This window comes from Zalophus californianus, chromosome 8, assembly GCF_009762305.2.
Source record: "Zalophus californianus isolate mZalCal1 chromosome 8, mZalCal1.pri.v2, whole genome shotgun sequence".
Lineage (NCBI taxonomy): Eukaryota > Metazoa > Chordata > Mammalia > Carnivora > Otariidae > Zalophus > Zalophus californianus.
The window spans coordinates 63,576,552-63,591,108 of record NC_045602.1 but is presented as its reverse complement, the minus strand read 5'-3'; the positions used below and the strand labels follow the sequence as shown (position 1 = coordinate 63,591,108).

Genomic DNA, 14,557 nt, shown 5'->3' with positions numbered 1-14,557 from the left:
ACAGCACCAAGTGCTTCAGAAATGTTTTCTCATGCCATCTTTCATTTAATGACAGATGTAGGAAGTCCTAAAAACGTATTCCATCAAAGTCATTAAAGGACTTTGATTTTCCTTTCAGTTTGCATCCCAAGTAATTACTGACTTCCGACATAGGATGTTGATATATTTAATAATTGCTTCTGGAACATTTGTTTTGTCTACTCCAAAATATTAGAAGCTCACTATGAGTCTTTATTATGTGTTAAAAAACCACTTAATAAATTTCTCTCACGTATCATCATAATCTTATAACTAATAACCTGCTAAAGATCCTCTCTTTGACCAAACTCTACTCGGGCTTCCCAGAACTCTTTTTCAACTAGGGATGGCTATTGACTTCCATGGTCTCTCTACATTGTCCAATTTCAGTGAGAATCCTGTTAAGTCAATTTAGCCCAAATCCCCCGACTACCCACAACCCTCCATATCTAACGGAGTTCCTCATCCTTCAGCATCCCCTAGGTGAGTCCTGATCACCCTGGCCTGTCTTCAGCAAGATTCCTGTCAACTCAGTTTAGCCAGACTACTCCCCGTATCTCTGACATTTCCTCTTAATAATTTTCCATCCGCTGACCCCCACCCCTTGGCTATAAATTCCCACTTTGCTGTTTTGGGCATTGAATGCAGCTCTTTCTCCTATTGCAATAGTTTGGAATAACGTTTTCTTTACCATTTTAACAAGTGTCGTTATAAATTTTTCTTTAACATACCTTATAATCTAAATAACTACGGGTATTTCCAGTTCACAGACAAAAAGTCCCAGGAGGGCCTGGCTAGTGTGACTAGTTACGGGTAAGTGCTCAGTAAAGACTCGCCCACTGATCTGGAAACTTTGGGTACTGAGAGAATACGGGAGACCTAAAATTCCTCCTACACAAATGCACCAAAGGGATCTGATGGCTCATCCTCCAGGCTCTGGCGGGCCAGGGTGTGCGGCAATCTCCCTTTCCCGATGCAGACCCGCCGCTCGCTCTTCCCCAGGGCGTCTCCGGAGCGCGAGCGGGGCGCCGGCTCGAAAGCACACGCCGCGGCCCGTCCGAGGCTTCGCGAGCCCCTAGGCCTGCGTCTCCGCCCGGAGCCAGGCGACGCCGAGCTCGCCCCGCGCAACCGGCGCGGGTGCGAGGACGTCAGCGTGGGCCCTTCCGAGGGCCGGCTCGGGCCGGGCCCGCCTCCCCGCGGGATTGGAGGCCCGTGGCCCCGCCCGGCCCCAGGAGCAGGCGGGAGGTGCCTCGCGCGGCCTGGCGGCGGGGGAAATCCGGCGCCGGGCCAGCTCTTTCTCCTTCCCGGTCCTGGGCGTCGGGTGGAGCGGCACCTCTGCGCCCCGCTCTCCGCCTGCCCCGCCGCGCCGCGGGAGAGGCCGCCGTCGGGGTGAGCGCCGGAGCCTCCCGGCCCGGGCGGGTCCCTGCTTCCGCGGTTGGTCACGCACTTTTTCCTAACTCGGAGCGAGAACCGGCGCCCCCTTCAACTCGCTTTAGCCCAGAGCACCGGCCGGAGGGTTTAGGCGTGGGCGGGGGGGCGGGTTCCGCTTTTCGCCCGGGCAGGGAGAGCTTGAGGCGGGAAGGTAGTCTACAGACGCCGGCGGGCTTCGCGGCGGTTCGGCCCGGGGCCTCCGAGAGTCGGGGGCAGGCGGGTGGCGGGCCGTACGGTACCCCCGGCCCCTGCCACGGCCCGCCCAACCCCGGTCCTGGCACGTGTTCAGGCCTCTGGACGCCGGTTTGTCCCCGGCAACTTGTGTTGAGCGCTTTTCATAGTAGCCCTGGAAGGAACCCCAAAGCGGAGGGACACCCGTGTCGGGGACTGGCCTGAAGAGGAGGCCGCCGCTTGCTCCTGGGAACCCCGCCCAGGATGTGCAGTTTCAGCTTTCAAGTTCTGATGCCACAGACTTCCCTCCGAAACTCTGTTTATTCTTTGTACTTACTCAGGATTTATGCCCTGCTGAAAAGTTGTTCTTTGACGACTTTAGGTTTTAAGTCCGCAAATATGTATTGGACACCAGTATATATCTAAAGTATTGGTCAAGGGGAGCCCCCACAAAACTACCTGAAGCATAGTTCACCGTATAAATTCCCTGTTTCCCTTGTGGTTGTGTTAGGAGGACAGGTGAATATCATTAAAGGTTTCTGCTGTGTTCCTTTGCTCTGAGATGCTGATGCTAAGTAAAAGATAGCAGGGCATTGGATAAAAGTAAGTGAAGGAGGGAAGCCTTATTAAAAGGAACAAACTTTCTCGTTCAGAAAATGGGAATACAACGAAAACTAACTTTCACTTCAAAGCACTCACCAAGTTAAAATTTTTTTTTCTTTGTAAATACTTAGAGGATTGAAATTACCTTCACATGTAAATTAGTTTCAGGAAGATATGCTGGTGTGTGTGTGTGTGTGTGTGTGTTTCCCTATGCACTTTTCTCTTCCAACTAAAAATCTTTCATTGTGAAATTCACAAACCTGTGTACACATGTAATTGATTAATCTCTAAGGCAGGGCACTTTTCACTTTGATGAGGGTGGGGAAGACACAGGGTCTAAAGAAACAAAGAGTAGTGTGCTACCCCTGAAACTGCCCTGTGGCCTTGTGCTCTGAGAAGTTAGATATCCATGAAAATTCCGGGCTTACTTAACAAGTATTTCCTGAGTACCTGCTACCAAAATACATTTTGAGAAATGTATTTTAACTGGACTTTTTGCTGTTTTTATTTGTAATGACTTATGTCAACCTTTCTGCCAACAGAAGTGATGCCACCAAGAAGAAATGAGAAATACAGACTTCCTGTTCCACTTCCAGAAGGCAAGGTTCTGGATGATACGGAAGGAAAACAATGGATGCTGGGCAAAATGATTGGCTCTGGAGGATTTGGACTGATATATTTAGGTAGAGTATAAGTTACCAAATATTCTTGTATATGTGTTGGGAACTGTGATCACTTAGTATTTTTGAAAATTAAAACTTTGAATTACAATAGAATTCATAAATGTACTTTATTAAGTAAATGAGGATCATTAATGTTTACCAGAATGTCTGGTTTAAGACACGACTGACCCCACTCCTTGCTGTCCATGTTTTTCTGAATGACTCCTAGAAGACCTTCTAGAGCCTGGTTATAAAGTCCACCAGATAAATGTTAATGTTCTTTTCGGAGAGTGTGTTTTCCTGGAAACATTGCTTTTTATAGCTCAGAAACCACAACTATTTATATCCAAACACCCTGTGAATCTTAATCATTAATATTTAAGTAATACAGGGTTCTGGTCATTTCTTAACTAGGCTTCACTAGAGAATTGTCTTAATACCTCAAGGCATCTGTTGTGTGGAATGAATTAACTTCTCTCCTGTGCATCTAGATGGTACTAGTTATTTGCCATCCTTGATAAATAAGAAAATAGACACTCAAAATTATTTTTTGTTTTCTTTGGTACAGATAAGGAGCTCTAGTTGAATATATTTTTACACTACATTTAAAAAATTTTAAATTACACTGAATTTAAAAGGATCGTTCAGGACTACCTTAAATCTGTAGTTTAATGATCAGAACTATCCATTACATGACTGGATTTAATGAATAAAATAAGATAAATATTAGTGATTTAAAAAAATTACCCTCAAGGATAAATTATCCTAAATGGATTGACTCATTACATCTGTTCTTATAGGAGTTTAAAAAGCTGGTAAAAGACTTCCGCTGGGGGAATCTTGGATTCCTCATTAAACATTTCAGACAGTAGGGAAGGAAAGACTTTGCCTCTACTCTCTCGAGAGCTGGGTTTATGAAATAAACTGACAACAGAAGAGCTACACCAGTTTACTAATTTTTAATGTTATGTGCATGGGGAAATCACAGAGAAAAAAAAAAGTGAATACCCCCAAAGAGCAGTGAGATTTGAGAGCTTATATACTGTCTTACTAGGGGAAAAGGAGAGGGGATAGAGGTCACTTAAAGGACAGTGAATGATACTTAGGAAAGATGAATGGTCCCTTCAGAGAATAGATGGGGGATATGATAGTTTGTGACAACGTTTGTCTGGGATTGGTATCAACTTCTAATCTCTTGTGGTAAGAGTAGTTTTTTTCTGGTTGATGAAACTTCCCTGGAGGGAATTTATAACAATTGAGTCTTTTTTGGAAGATCTGTCTTTATGCAAATAAAGGGAGTTCAGAGAAAGCCTCTCCTTGCACTTGCTCCTTTTCAGGTACCCTCAGCCCAAAATAATCCTTAGGCCGAAGAGGCATAGTTTAGAGGGGCGTATTTCACTGCCCTTCACAAACGTGTTTCATGGATCACAATGAATAAAGCTCCTTTTCTGATAGAATTGTCATTTTGGACAAATGAATGAAATTCAGTAAAAAGATAACTCTTTATCAGTCATCTCAGTGTCTAATCAAGTTGGGAAAATAAGACCAACACACACAAAAATGTATGGGTTAGAGAACAGTGTCCTTATCGAAAGAGTTTGAACTTGCTTGAAAAATGCTATGATTCTGAGTACTAGGTTGTGAGTGCCATAAGCAGCACTGTTCAGGAGAAGGGTAATTCAAGTCACTTACGTAATTTAAAATTTTCTAAGAGCCACATTAAAAAAAGTAAAAAGAAACAGGTGAAATTTATTTCACTGATATATATTATTTCATCCAATATATCTAAAATATTTTTCCAACATGTTATCAATATTTTTTTAAAAAGAAATTATTTCTAGTTACAGTCTTTAAAATCCAGGATATATTCAGTCATGTTTCAAGAGCTCAGTGGCTACATATAGCTAGTGGCTACCATACTAGACGGTACAGATAAAGACCAGAGGAGTATACTTAGAGTCCACAGAGAGTAGAATTCCCCATAAAATACGTGTTGACTGAGACTTTGAATTAGTGAATTTTCTTGTCTAGCAAAGAGCTAAGATCTCTTGTATACCGTCCTGACTCAAAGTCAGAGGTAGGGAGTTGAATAAATTTCTGTTGTTGCTGAGCTAGAGCCTTGGATCTCATGGCTTATCAGTTATACTTTTAGATTTCTAGTACTTCAATTATTTGAGTAATTTCAAAGAAATACAGGAAAGCATGGATTGTAATGAACTTAATTCCTTTTCTTTTTTTAAAATATAAATATATAAAATGTTAATATGTATTTAAATTTAAATGTATTTTAAAAATTAAATATAGGTATATATATATGTGTGTGTGTGTATACACACACACACATACACATACATTCACTACTTGTGTGGTTCCTGTTGTGAAAAAGAAATTTGCTCAGGCATGTGCTCTATTTGTCCCTATTTAAATACAAAAAAAGTCTTTGTTTCTTTCAGTCTGAGTATATGTCACATATTTTTTACTTATTTTTTCTCATCAAAATAATATTTGTTTTACAATAATTTTTTTAAAGATTTATTTATTTATTTTAGAGAGGAGAGAGCGAGCATGAGCAGGAGGGGAAGAGGGAGAGGGAGAGAGAATCTCAAGCAGACTCCATGCTGAGCATGGAGCCTGATGCCGGGCTAGATCTCACGACTCTGGGATGACAACCTGAGCCAAAGCCAAGAGTCCTATGCTTAACTGACTGTGCCACCCAGGCACCCTTGTTTTACAATTTTTAAGGTTGCATATGTTATACTGTACCCCTACTATCTGAATGTTAGAACCTGGATCCTGGGAATGCTAGCAAGTGCATGCCACTGGGGAAAGATTTTGAAGAAATGTTTAGCTATTTTGAGGTAGAGGCTCCATACTTCAGAATATATAATAAAGCTGTGTGTTCCAGATGTTGTCAGTGTTCTGTCCAGAGTGGCACTTGTAAATCACAGGATCAGCTCTTTAATGAGATGCCATCAGCAATCACTTCATTCAACTTAGTTTTTACTAATTATTTTCAAAGTCATCTAAGCAAATTCATATGAAATTGTATCATATTTTTCACTTTACCATGTTTCTCATCATTTCCTGCGTATAAGTGAAGAAATTCAGGTTTTCCTTAACAACACCTTTGTGTCCAGCTACCTTCTTTCCAGGTGTTCTTCTTTCCAGATACACTGTTTCGGCAGACACTTCCTCAGCATTTGTTGCCTGAGGCTGGGAAGAAGCCGGCTGCCATGTCTAACTCATTTTGCATGTCCAGCTGTCCTCTAGCTTTGAGATCAGTAGCCAAGGCCTTTGAGGAATCGTCAGCTGAGAGTCAAGGGGAAGGGACAGAGAATTTTGGTATTTGCTCTTGACTTGGACAAATAATGTACCTATAGCATTAATAGAAATAGTTATAAGAGGGAAAAGAAAGGTCTGAATACAAGAACAAAGCCAAGGTTATTTCTTTATATATGAAAAGAAGGGGGGCGGGAGGAAGCTGGTTCAGGGAATGGGAAAATTGCTGTATCAAATAAGTGAAATGGGAAAATTTTAGTATCAAATAAGTGAAAAAGTTTCTAAACTTCCAGGGAAGGAGAGAGAACTGAGTCTGAATTCCTCTTTACCACTAGGTGCAACACAGACGCAGACAAATGAAGGGAAGATTGCATAAATGAGGGCATGGCTTTTGGTGTTAGGCAAATCTGGATTGAATTCTGACCTAAGACACTTAGAAACTGAATGACTTCCACCTAGTCACAAGACTATTTCTATTCTGTATCACTGAGATAGCAATAATTGTGAGGATTAAATAATGTTTTTAAAGAACTTGGAGCTTAGTAAACACTTAAATGTCATTATTTATTTATTTAGAAACACCTGTCCTCATTGATTAGCTGAATCCCAGGTTCAGTGTCTGGTGCCACAGGTGATTAGGATGGTGACAAAGACATCCATTGGAGGGATTTTCCATTTATCCTGCCATGGATTGTGATAGATTTGGCTACCGATGTCGTAAACTAAGAACATAGAGAATGCCATTGGAAGACTATGACATTTTACTTACTGACCTAAATATTTTTACCCCTAAAATTTATAATAGCAGCCATGATGACATAGTAAAAAATTCTCATTTAAGTTGAATCTCATGTACTTCAGACATGGAAGATACTGGGTTTCAGAAATTAGTCAAAAAAAAGAAATCCAGAAAAAGTTGTATGTATAAACTTAAGCTGAATTCCTTTGAAGGCTTATATGAGTAAAAACAGAGATTATTTATCTGCAGAAGTTTTAGTTTTTTGAAGTCGGGCATAGCAATGACCAGTTAGCATCTTTGGAATATCAAGCACAGAGTAGATGTTCAAGTTATTTGCTTGAGAGATTGAGACTGAGGTTGGGATATTCAACCTGCACAAGCCAATCTTCTTTATTCCCTTCCATAATTACAGATGTCAACCCTTAATTCCAGCCTGTAATCTTACAGAGGTACCTTAGTGGCAAGAAAAGCTGAGCCAGTTATTACAATATCATCTGATAGAATCTATATATGCTTTAATGCCATAAATCAATAGCATTATTTTTTATAAAGAGTAACACATTATTATAACTAAAATTAACCTCTGGTGAAGCCTTAAGATCGAATCACTTATCCATGGATAAATGTGTAGACTTTATCTAGGTGATGGTCATACATTTTTGGGGTCATGTCTTCAGATGAGCTCTATTTTGCTTTAGAAATACAGAAGAAAACTTTTTTTTGAGGGGAGTGAGGAACCAGGGTAGCCTAAGTAGGATTTTTAGAAATTATCAAAGTTTAGCTCCCTTATTGATAAGGAAACAGACTTCTATTTTTGGAGAAATAGAAAAGATTACTTCCTCATGTGTCGTTTTTACTTATTTTACTTTTTTGTTCACAGTGATGGATTCATTGTGAAGGTATGTAGAATAATGTTCAGAAGAGCCCAATGATAATGCACCAGAGTGGAGTTATTGGAACACTTAGTGCTTTATTATATGTCTCTATATTGTGTTATTTTGGCAATGTCTTATAGAGAAGGCTTTGGGAAAAGCAGTTAGTCTTATCTGACACAGTGCAACATTATGGTGCCACTAGGATTGTAACTAGAAAATTTTGCAAACAATACTGTAGGGGTGAAAAGAAGAAGGAAATAAACACCAAAAAGGGAGAACTTTTATATTAGAAACTATAGTATATATGATAAAGTAGTTATCAGATGAAGGTGTGGAGAGAGATACTCAAGAGGAAGGAATCACTGGGATCTTGTGAATTTAATGCACCTGTTAGACCTTTACACAAGAAATGAAAGTCTGTAGGAGATGTATTTTAATTTTGTATTTGCTGTCCATAGGCTATTAATTTTGAATTTTTAGAGAAAAAGTGTTCATATGCCTATCAGTCAAGAAATCTAAATATTTACGGAAGTTTGGGTTCTTTGTATGAAAAGGGAGAGTTCTTCTAAGGCTTAGCTTTTGCTTGTCTTTTTTCATTTTAAGTGTCTGATCTTTTTAACATATATTATGGTTCTTCATTTTTAGCAGTTTTACTGTCAAACTCTTTTGCCTTCAGGGAAGATTTACAAACTGCTGCATTCTTCATTGATTTTTATATTATATTTCTTCTACTGCACCTGTTACTATCCTGTAACTGTTTATAGTGGTCAAGGTTTAAAAATTTGAAACCTATTGCTATAGGGAAATTTCTTCTTCATGAAATGAGCTCACCTCTATTGACACACAATAAAAGAACTCAGTTTTTGAGAGCTTCTGCTTTCTTATGAAATATGGATAGACTTTGCTTCTGAAGTGTTTTGGTTTTTTTTTTTTCCTTTTGATATGGAAGAGGAATAAATAGGTATGGTCTTTTAAGACACAGGAATATCCATGTTTATAAAACAAAGGAGAGGAAAATTAAACTCTGAAGCTCTAAATGCGAGAATTCACTAGAAAATAGTTATTTAGATGATGAAAATTTGCCCACCATTCACACTTAATGATATAGAAGTGTTTATGGATTGTATACTGCTTAGGTACTTGGTTTTGCAATTAGTCCTTCTTCAGAATGTTTGTCCCTTTTAACTCCAATACATGGACTGAACACACCATACAATATTCTACATGAAAGAGTGTTTTAGGAGAAAAGACAGAAAACCCAGCAATTATTTCAAGACAATTGTTGAAGGTTTCCACTGTTTCTTTTAAAAGGATGGACTTCAGTTAGTTAGACTTTTCTTTAATGGCTCCAATCAAGTCATCCTTGAAAATGCTTCCGTAGAAAGACATCCATTGAAGGCCAGAAACATCTACAGATGCAATGTGATCCCAAGCAATGAAGCATGTGGCCCTTCATTGGCATTATATGATAACAGGAGGATCTTCTGGCAGAAGAGCTGACTTTTGCTGCGTTCTGCATGCTGCCCCTCCAAACCCATCTTTGATTGGCACCTATGCCCTATTGAAACTGGCATCACACCTTCTGAATGGGCACAGTGCCAGGCTAGCAGATGGGTATGGGCAAAAGCATGCCAGAAACCCAGTATGTGCATCAAGTTTAAGTATTAGGGGCCCAAACTCTCATCCAGGGATATAAAAACTGCAGTCTGTTGAGAGCTTTTTGTGCTTAAGGTTAAAGGACATGCCATTTCTACTCCAGCTTAGAGGTTGATTAATTTTGAAAGTCAAACGGGAGCTCCCGTGGCTGTGTCAGGCAGTTCTATCTTTGGTGAATGAGAATTACTACTTCATGTAGGGAAGAGAAAGTATTGTAATGAAGTTTCCAATGAGAGTGTCTCTCCTGCAAGTGCCTCCAGCACTTAAGCAGCATGCATTCAGTGGAGATGAATATTTCTATTCTCCAGCAGAGCCAGGTGCAATCAAAGCCAGATCTTCAACCTGCTGCAGTAAAGAACCCTAAATTTAGAAAGGGCAGGCAAAGTTTGGAAGAACTCCTTGGTGGCAGCTCTCACCATGAGTTGATGAAGCTTCATGAAAGTGTATAAAGGAGCTGAAGGAAAAAGTCCAAATGAAAAACCTTCAGAATACTTGAGCCTGAAACCAAAAGATCTTTAGCACACCAAAGGAAAAAGTTTGGTGCTTTATCCTCAATGCAGAAATTCTTCTGAATTTTATATCAATAAAAACTTAGTTTACCAAAATGTTAGAATCAACTTAATGCATGAGTAACAAAGTTTTCTATTCTAACATTTATTTCATTGCATGTCTATCATGTATATAAACTTCACTTCTTGAATAATGGATTTTGCATAAAATTGAGTTCTAAATATCATATTCCTTATGATCGTCTCACACCAACTACAGAACTGGGCAAAAAGAAATGGGGGGGCCATCATTCCTTGTGATCGCTTTAATCCCATCCCCTAAATGCCCTTAAATTTACAGAAATGCCTGTCAGGCCAGCTGTGGCCAAGAGAAGCTTTTCCTAATCGCCTTATAGCCATTGCCTTTTCTTTTCCACTGTGTAAACTTTATCTATGGAACAGATTCCATGAGACCGTTGTGAATACTTCAACGTATTCAAAACATATAACTGCCACAAATTAAACTACTAAAACTAAAGCTGGTGCATTGTCACTGCCAAGTAAAGCTGGCACGTCCCTCTGTCAGACTGCGGGAGAGTATGCCATATAGTCCTCAGAAAACACAATTCATCCAGAAGCACTCTTGTCACTTGCTCTGATATTAAAACAGAGAAAGTGACATTAATTAAAGAAGTGACACGAGCCAACAAAGGCAATGAAATTCTAAGCTTTGGCTCATGTGCAGACCTTATTCCAACTTACTCTGCTTAGGTATCGTGGCCATTTCTGGGGTAGTGCGGCTACTTTTCCCCTTCCTCCTCTCATCTCCCCATTCAGAAACATCATTTGCAAGCAACTAAAATTTTATATCCAAGGTTGGACTAGCCAATCGGTGCACTGGTAGTTCTTGCAGGGTTTCCCAGAATCGGAGTGTGATGGCACGTGCTGCATTTACTGCACTTGGTAACTAACTGCGCGAGAAGAACAACAACTAGAGGCAGAGGAGAGCTGGTCTAACAAAAAGGCAAGCCACAGCTAAACGGAGTGGAGTACCTAGATTTGATAGACTGGGAGCTAGGGGAGTCTGGTGCTTGGATGGGTTGTGAAAACAAATGGTGGCTGGTGGCCCTTATGGAAATTCTAACACGCAGACGAGGCAAGCAGGGGGGTACCCCCAACTTTCCTCTCTTTGTTTCCCTGGCATGTTCTTTCACAGTGCCTATCTCATGGTTTCATAGGATTACTGTTTGCATACTCTTGTATTCACCACTACCCCCCAACACTAGATTATAAACTCCTTGCAGGCCTTCTCTCCGAGTGCCAAAGCGAGGCCTTGCATTCAATAGTTTTTCAAAAATGATGGATTGAATTAACTCTAGAACTAGTCTGTTACGGGAAAAAAAATTTGGCCCACCAACTAGGTTATCGGAGATGACATTTTGTGCTGTATATACTATAAGATGCAATATGTGTGTAAGGCCCTGTACTTTTAGAGTTAGAGACATTATTTTGTATGTTTTGGGGGGAGAGAAGTATCTGTTCATTTTCTTTTCAAGTATATTTTTAAAATATAAGAGACCATGTACTTAATCCGTTGATTATAGGATTTATTGGGAAAAGTCTACTTTGCTAATGCGTAGTGTCAGGAGTTAAAAAATGGACTTTGTATTGAAGACAGTTTTGTATCTAGAACAAAACTGTACTGAGTAGCACTTAATTGAATTCATCCAGAAGCACCTAATAGCAGACCTAACAGCAAGTATAAACTTTTGGGGAGGAAATGGATGGATGTTGTTTGTTGTTAAGTGGATTGATTTGTAGGCATGTAACATGCATAAGAAATCTGCTTTGCAAAGAATGTAAACACAACTTTAACATAAAAAAAATTATTGGAATTTCTCTTAATTCAAGTGAACGAAAGGTTTGATGAAGAGTTGTGTACATAGTTGGAAGCTTCTATGTTATGGTTCCTGGGCAGAGGTATTTTGTATTTGAGATCAGGAATTTTCTGTGTAATTAGTCATGAGGTTTCATGTACGTTTTTCATATGAGGCAGACAATGGCTTCAAAGAGACAGCAGTTCTGCAAAGGAGCAAGAAAAGAAGGCCAAAGTTGACACACACGGAGGCAAAACAGTGGAAGAAAAATCAACACGTTTTGCAAAATCAATCATCGAAAATGTGTCAGTGTTCAGGAGACTGTCTTTAATTTGCAATCCAAGTGAAAAAGAGTATTTAAATAGGAGAGGCAGTATTATTGAGCCCAGCATGCCTGCTACCACTTGTTTGACTAGCTCAGAATAGAACACTGAGAGGCAAGGGCTCAAAGTTAAATGAACATTTATACATTTTAAAATCAAATGAAAGATTCAGAGTATATTCATGAATTAAATTTTTTTTTCAGAACCCTAAATTTAATCAGCTGGAATTACTTTTAAAGTGTCATTCTCTTTAACTTTTGGGAATGATGAATTCGCCTTCTAATAGGAATGCTGTATTTTATCATGGAGATGAAACAAACTGTCTTTTGTTAATTATTCCCCAGAGACACTGGCCATTTTTCTCATCTATGCTCAATGTGGAGCAAAAGCAGCTTTCCCCAAATTTATTTTAAGCAAGAGCGATTGGAAGCTACAACATGTATGAAAGAGGCTCGTGGAGAGCATAGCTTCCATTGTAGTAGGTGTTCTGAGTGCCACCTAATGACGTTCTTCGAGGTAATGTTACCAAAGCCTCACTCAGGAGCCCATGAACGGAGAACATAGAAAAGTAGAGAAGAATGAAAGAGCAAATCTGCAGTAAAGAATAGCAGATGAGTCATAATGTGTCTGTGGCATCCAATAACTGCCACGGGTAGTTCTTGAAATCTTTTTTAGGAAATCATTATCAACATCAACTACTACTGAAATCTCTCACATAGTGCGTGCCAAGCTCTGTGTTAAATGCTTTACATGCATTATTTCATTTAATTCTCCCAGTAAACTAATAAGGAAGATACGGAGGCTTAGGGGGAGGTTAAGTAATTTACTTGCATGCCACAGTTTTAGTAATTGTCTCCATCTACATTTGAACTCAGGTCTCTTTGCTCTACTAATTGATGTCCTTTGTCAAAGAACACTTTGAATTTATTGCTAGCCAGAGAAAATAGTTGCAAATGACATGCTTTTGACATGCTCATTTCTAAAATAACTGTGAAATATCTAATTGATAGTATTGGCAGCTAATTTAAGAAATCTGTTAGTGATGATGCTGATAATGGTGTCATTTTCATTCAGATTGACAACTCTGAGGTGTAGAGCATCAGTGATATGTTTTTAATATTAAGTTCACAAAATCTGTGGAAGAACATCTGATATTTATAGTAAATCTAATGCTAAGAGCTGGAAAAATACATTAAAAATGTACTATACTTAGGTCAAACAATATTTTTGTGAAAAAAAGTGAGAATAGTCAACCAATAGTGCATACGAATTAATAAGAAAGATTTGGTAGATTTTTTGCTTTTTGAAAAATGAGTAATTTTATGCATTTGTTTTGAGTCTAATAAGCAGCAGGAAGATCAAAAGAAACCTCTTTAAATCCCTATGATACAATTTTAAATAAGCACCATGTAAAAATAGATACTTTAACAAATACTGGATTATTCGTGACCATGTCTTCTTTTCATTGGATAGTAAAGATATGCTATCGAGAAAACTAGGTCTTTTAAGAGTAAAACAAAACAAAACATTTAGATATGTGGAATCTTGATAAAGAATATGTTTTCGTATAGAATTTGTCCGGATACCAAAATACTTAATTTGTAATAGAAGTATAGTTTTTAGAAAATTATTTAATTCCTTCAAGATACTATTGTATAATAGTGATTTACTACAAATCTATAAATGATTTTATTGAAAAATTGTAGCGTTTCATACAGAGTCATATCTTTAGGTGTTTTTAGTGGAAAAGATATTTAAAAAGTATTGCAATGCTAGTTTTTATGCTGGAATCCCTTTTTCTTTGGAGTATAGACATAGCAAGGGAAAGAATGAATAAAATATCATATTACATTAGAATATTTGTTTTTGAGCACTTACGGTGCTAATGGGGTTATTAATTTCCATTTCTTGAAAATGTGAAGAAAAGCTATTCATTACACCTGATCTTGTTTCTATTAAAAGATCACGTTCCAATTCTAATATAGATCTCCAGTGTCAAATGTATTAACAGTTGAGAATGAGTATTAGTTATGTAAACCTTCCATCTTACAATGTGTTAGGAAGATGGTAAAGGAAAGGTAGAAGACCCATTAAAAAAATCCCCACATGAGACATTTCAAGAAAAAAGCAAAATGAGAAGAAAGCAAAAGAAAGTTGTATATCTAATGAGCATACATTGCCATGTGATGAAAAGGGGAAGAAAAAAATTGTGTAGGCTCGAGCTATAATATCAGAATTTCTACTCCAGCAGAAAGCTTTTGAACAAGTATAACTTCAGAAATTTAGTGTAACATAAATTGAATGCATTATGGAATACTGGTAAAAATAGAGGTTTTTATTGGGAGAAGGATATTTAAGTTCTTTCTGACCCTGAAATTCTGTGAGATCCTGAAAGGTTGTGAGAGATACTGAAACATGGATAGAGGCTTTACGGA

General features: G+C 38.7%; 1 protein-coding gene across 3 annotated transcripts in view; it reads left to right on the top strand.

Annotated features, from left to right (window-relative positions):
- The first annotated feature begins 1,231 nt into the window (after positions 1 to 1,231).
- Positions 1,232 to 14,557, top strand: part of VRK2 (VRK serine/threonine kinase 2) — a 117,967-nt gene continuing 104,641 nt past the window's right edge. The window contains exons 1-2 of one of the 3 annotated variants that reach the window (XM_027620783.1): positions 1,232 to 1,452; positions 2,766 to 2,906. In XM_027620783.1, the coding sequence (XP_027476584.1) occupies positions 2,771 to 2,906 (136 nt within the window). In that variant the 5' untranslated portion in view covers positions 1,232 to 1,452; positions 2,766 to 2,770. The remainder of the gene's footprint in view (positions 1,453 to 2,765; positions 2,907 to 14,557) is intronic. The other 2 variants (XM_027620782.1, XM_027620784.1) reach the window with 2 other exon arrangements.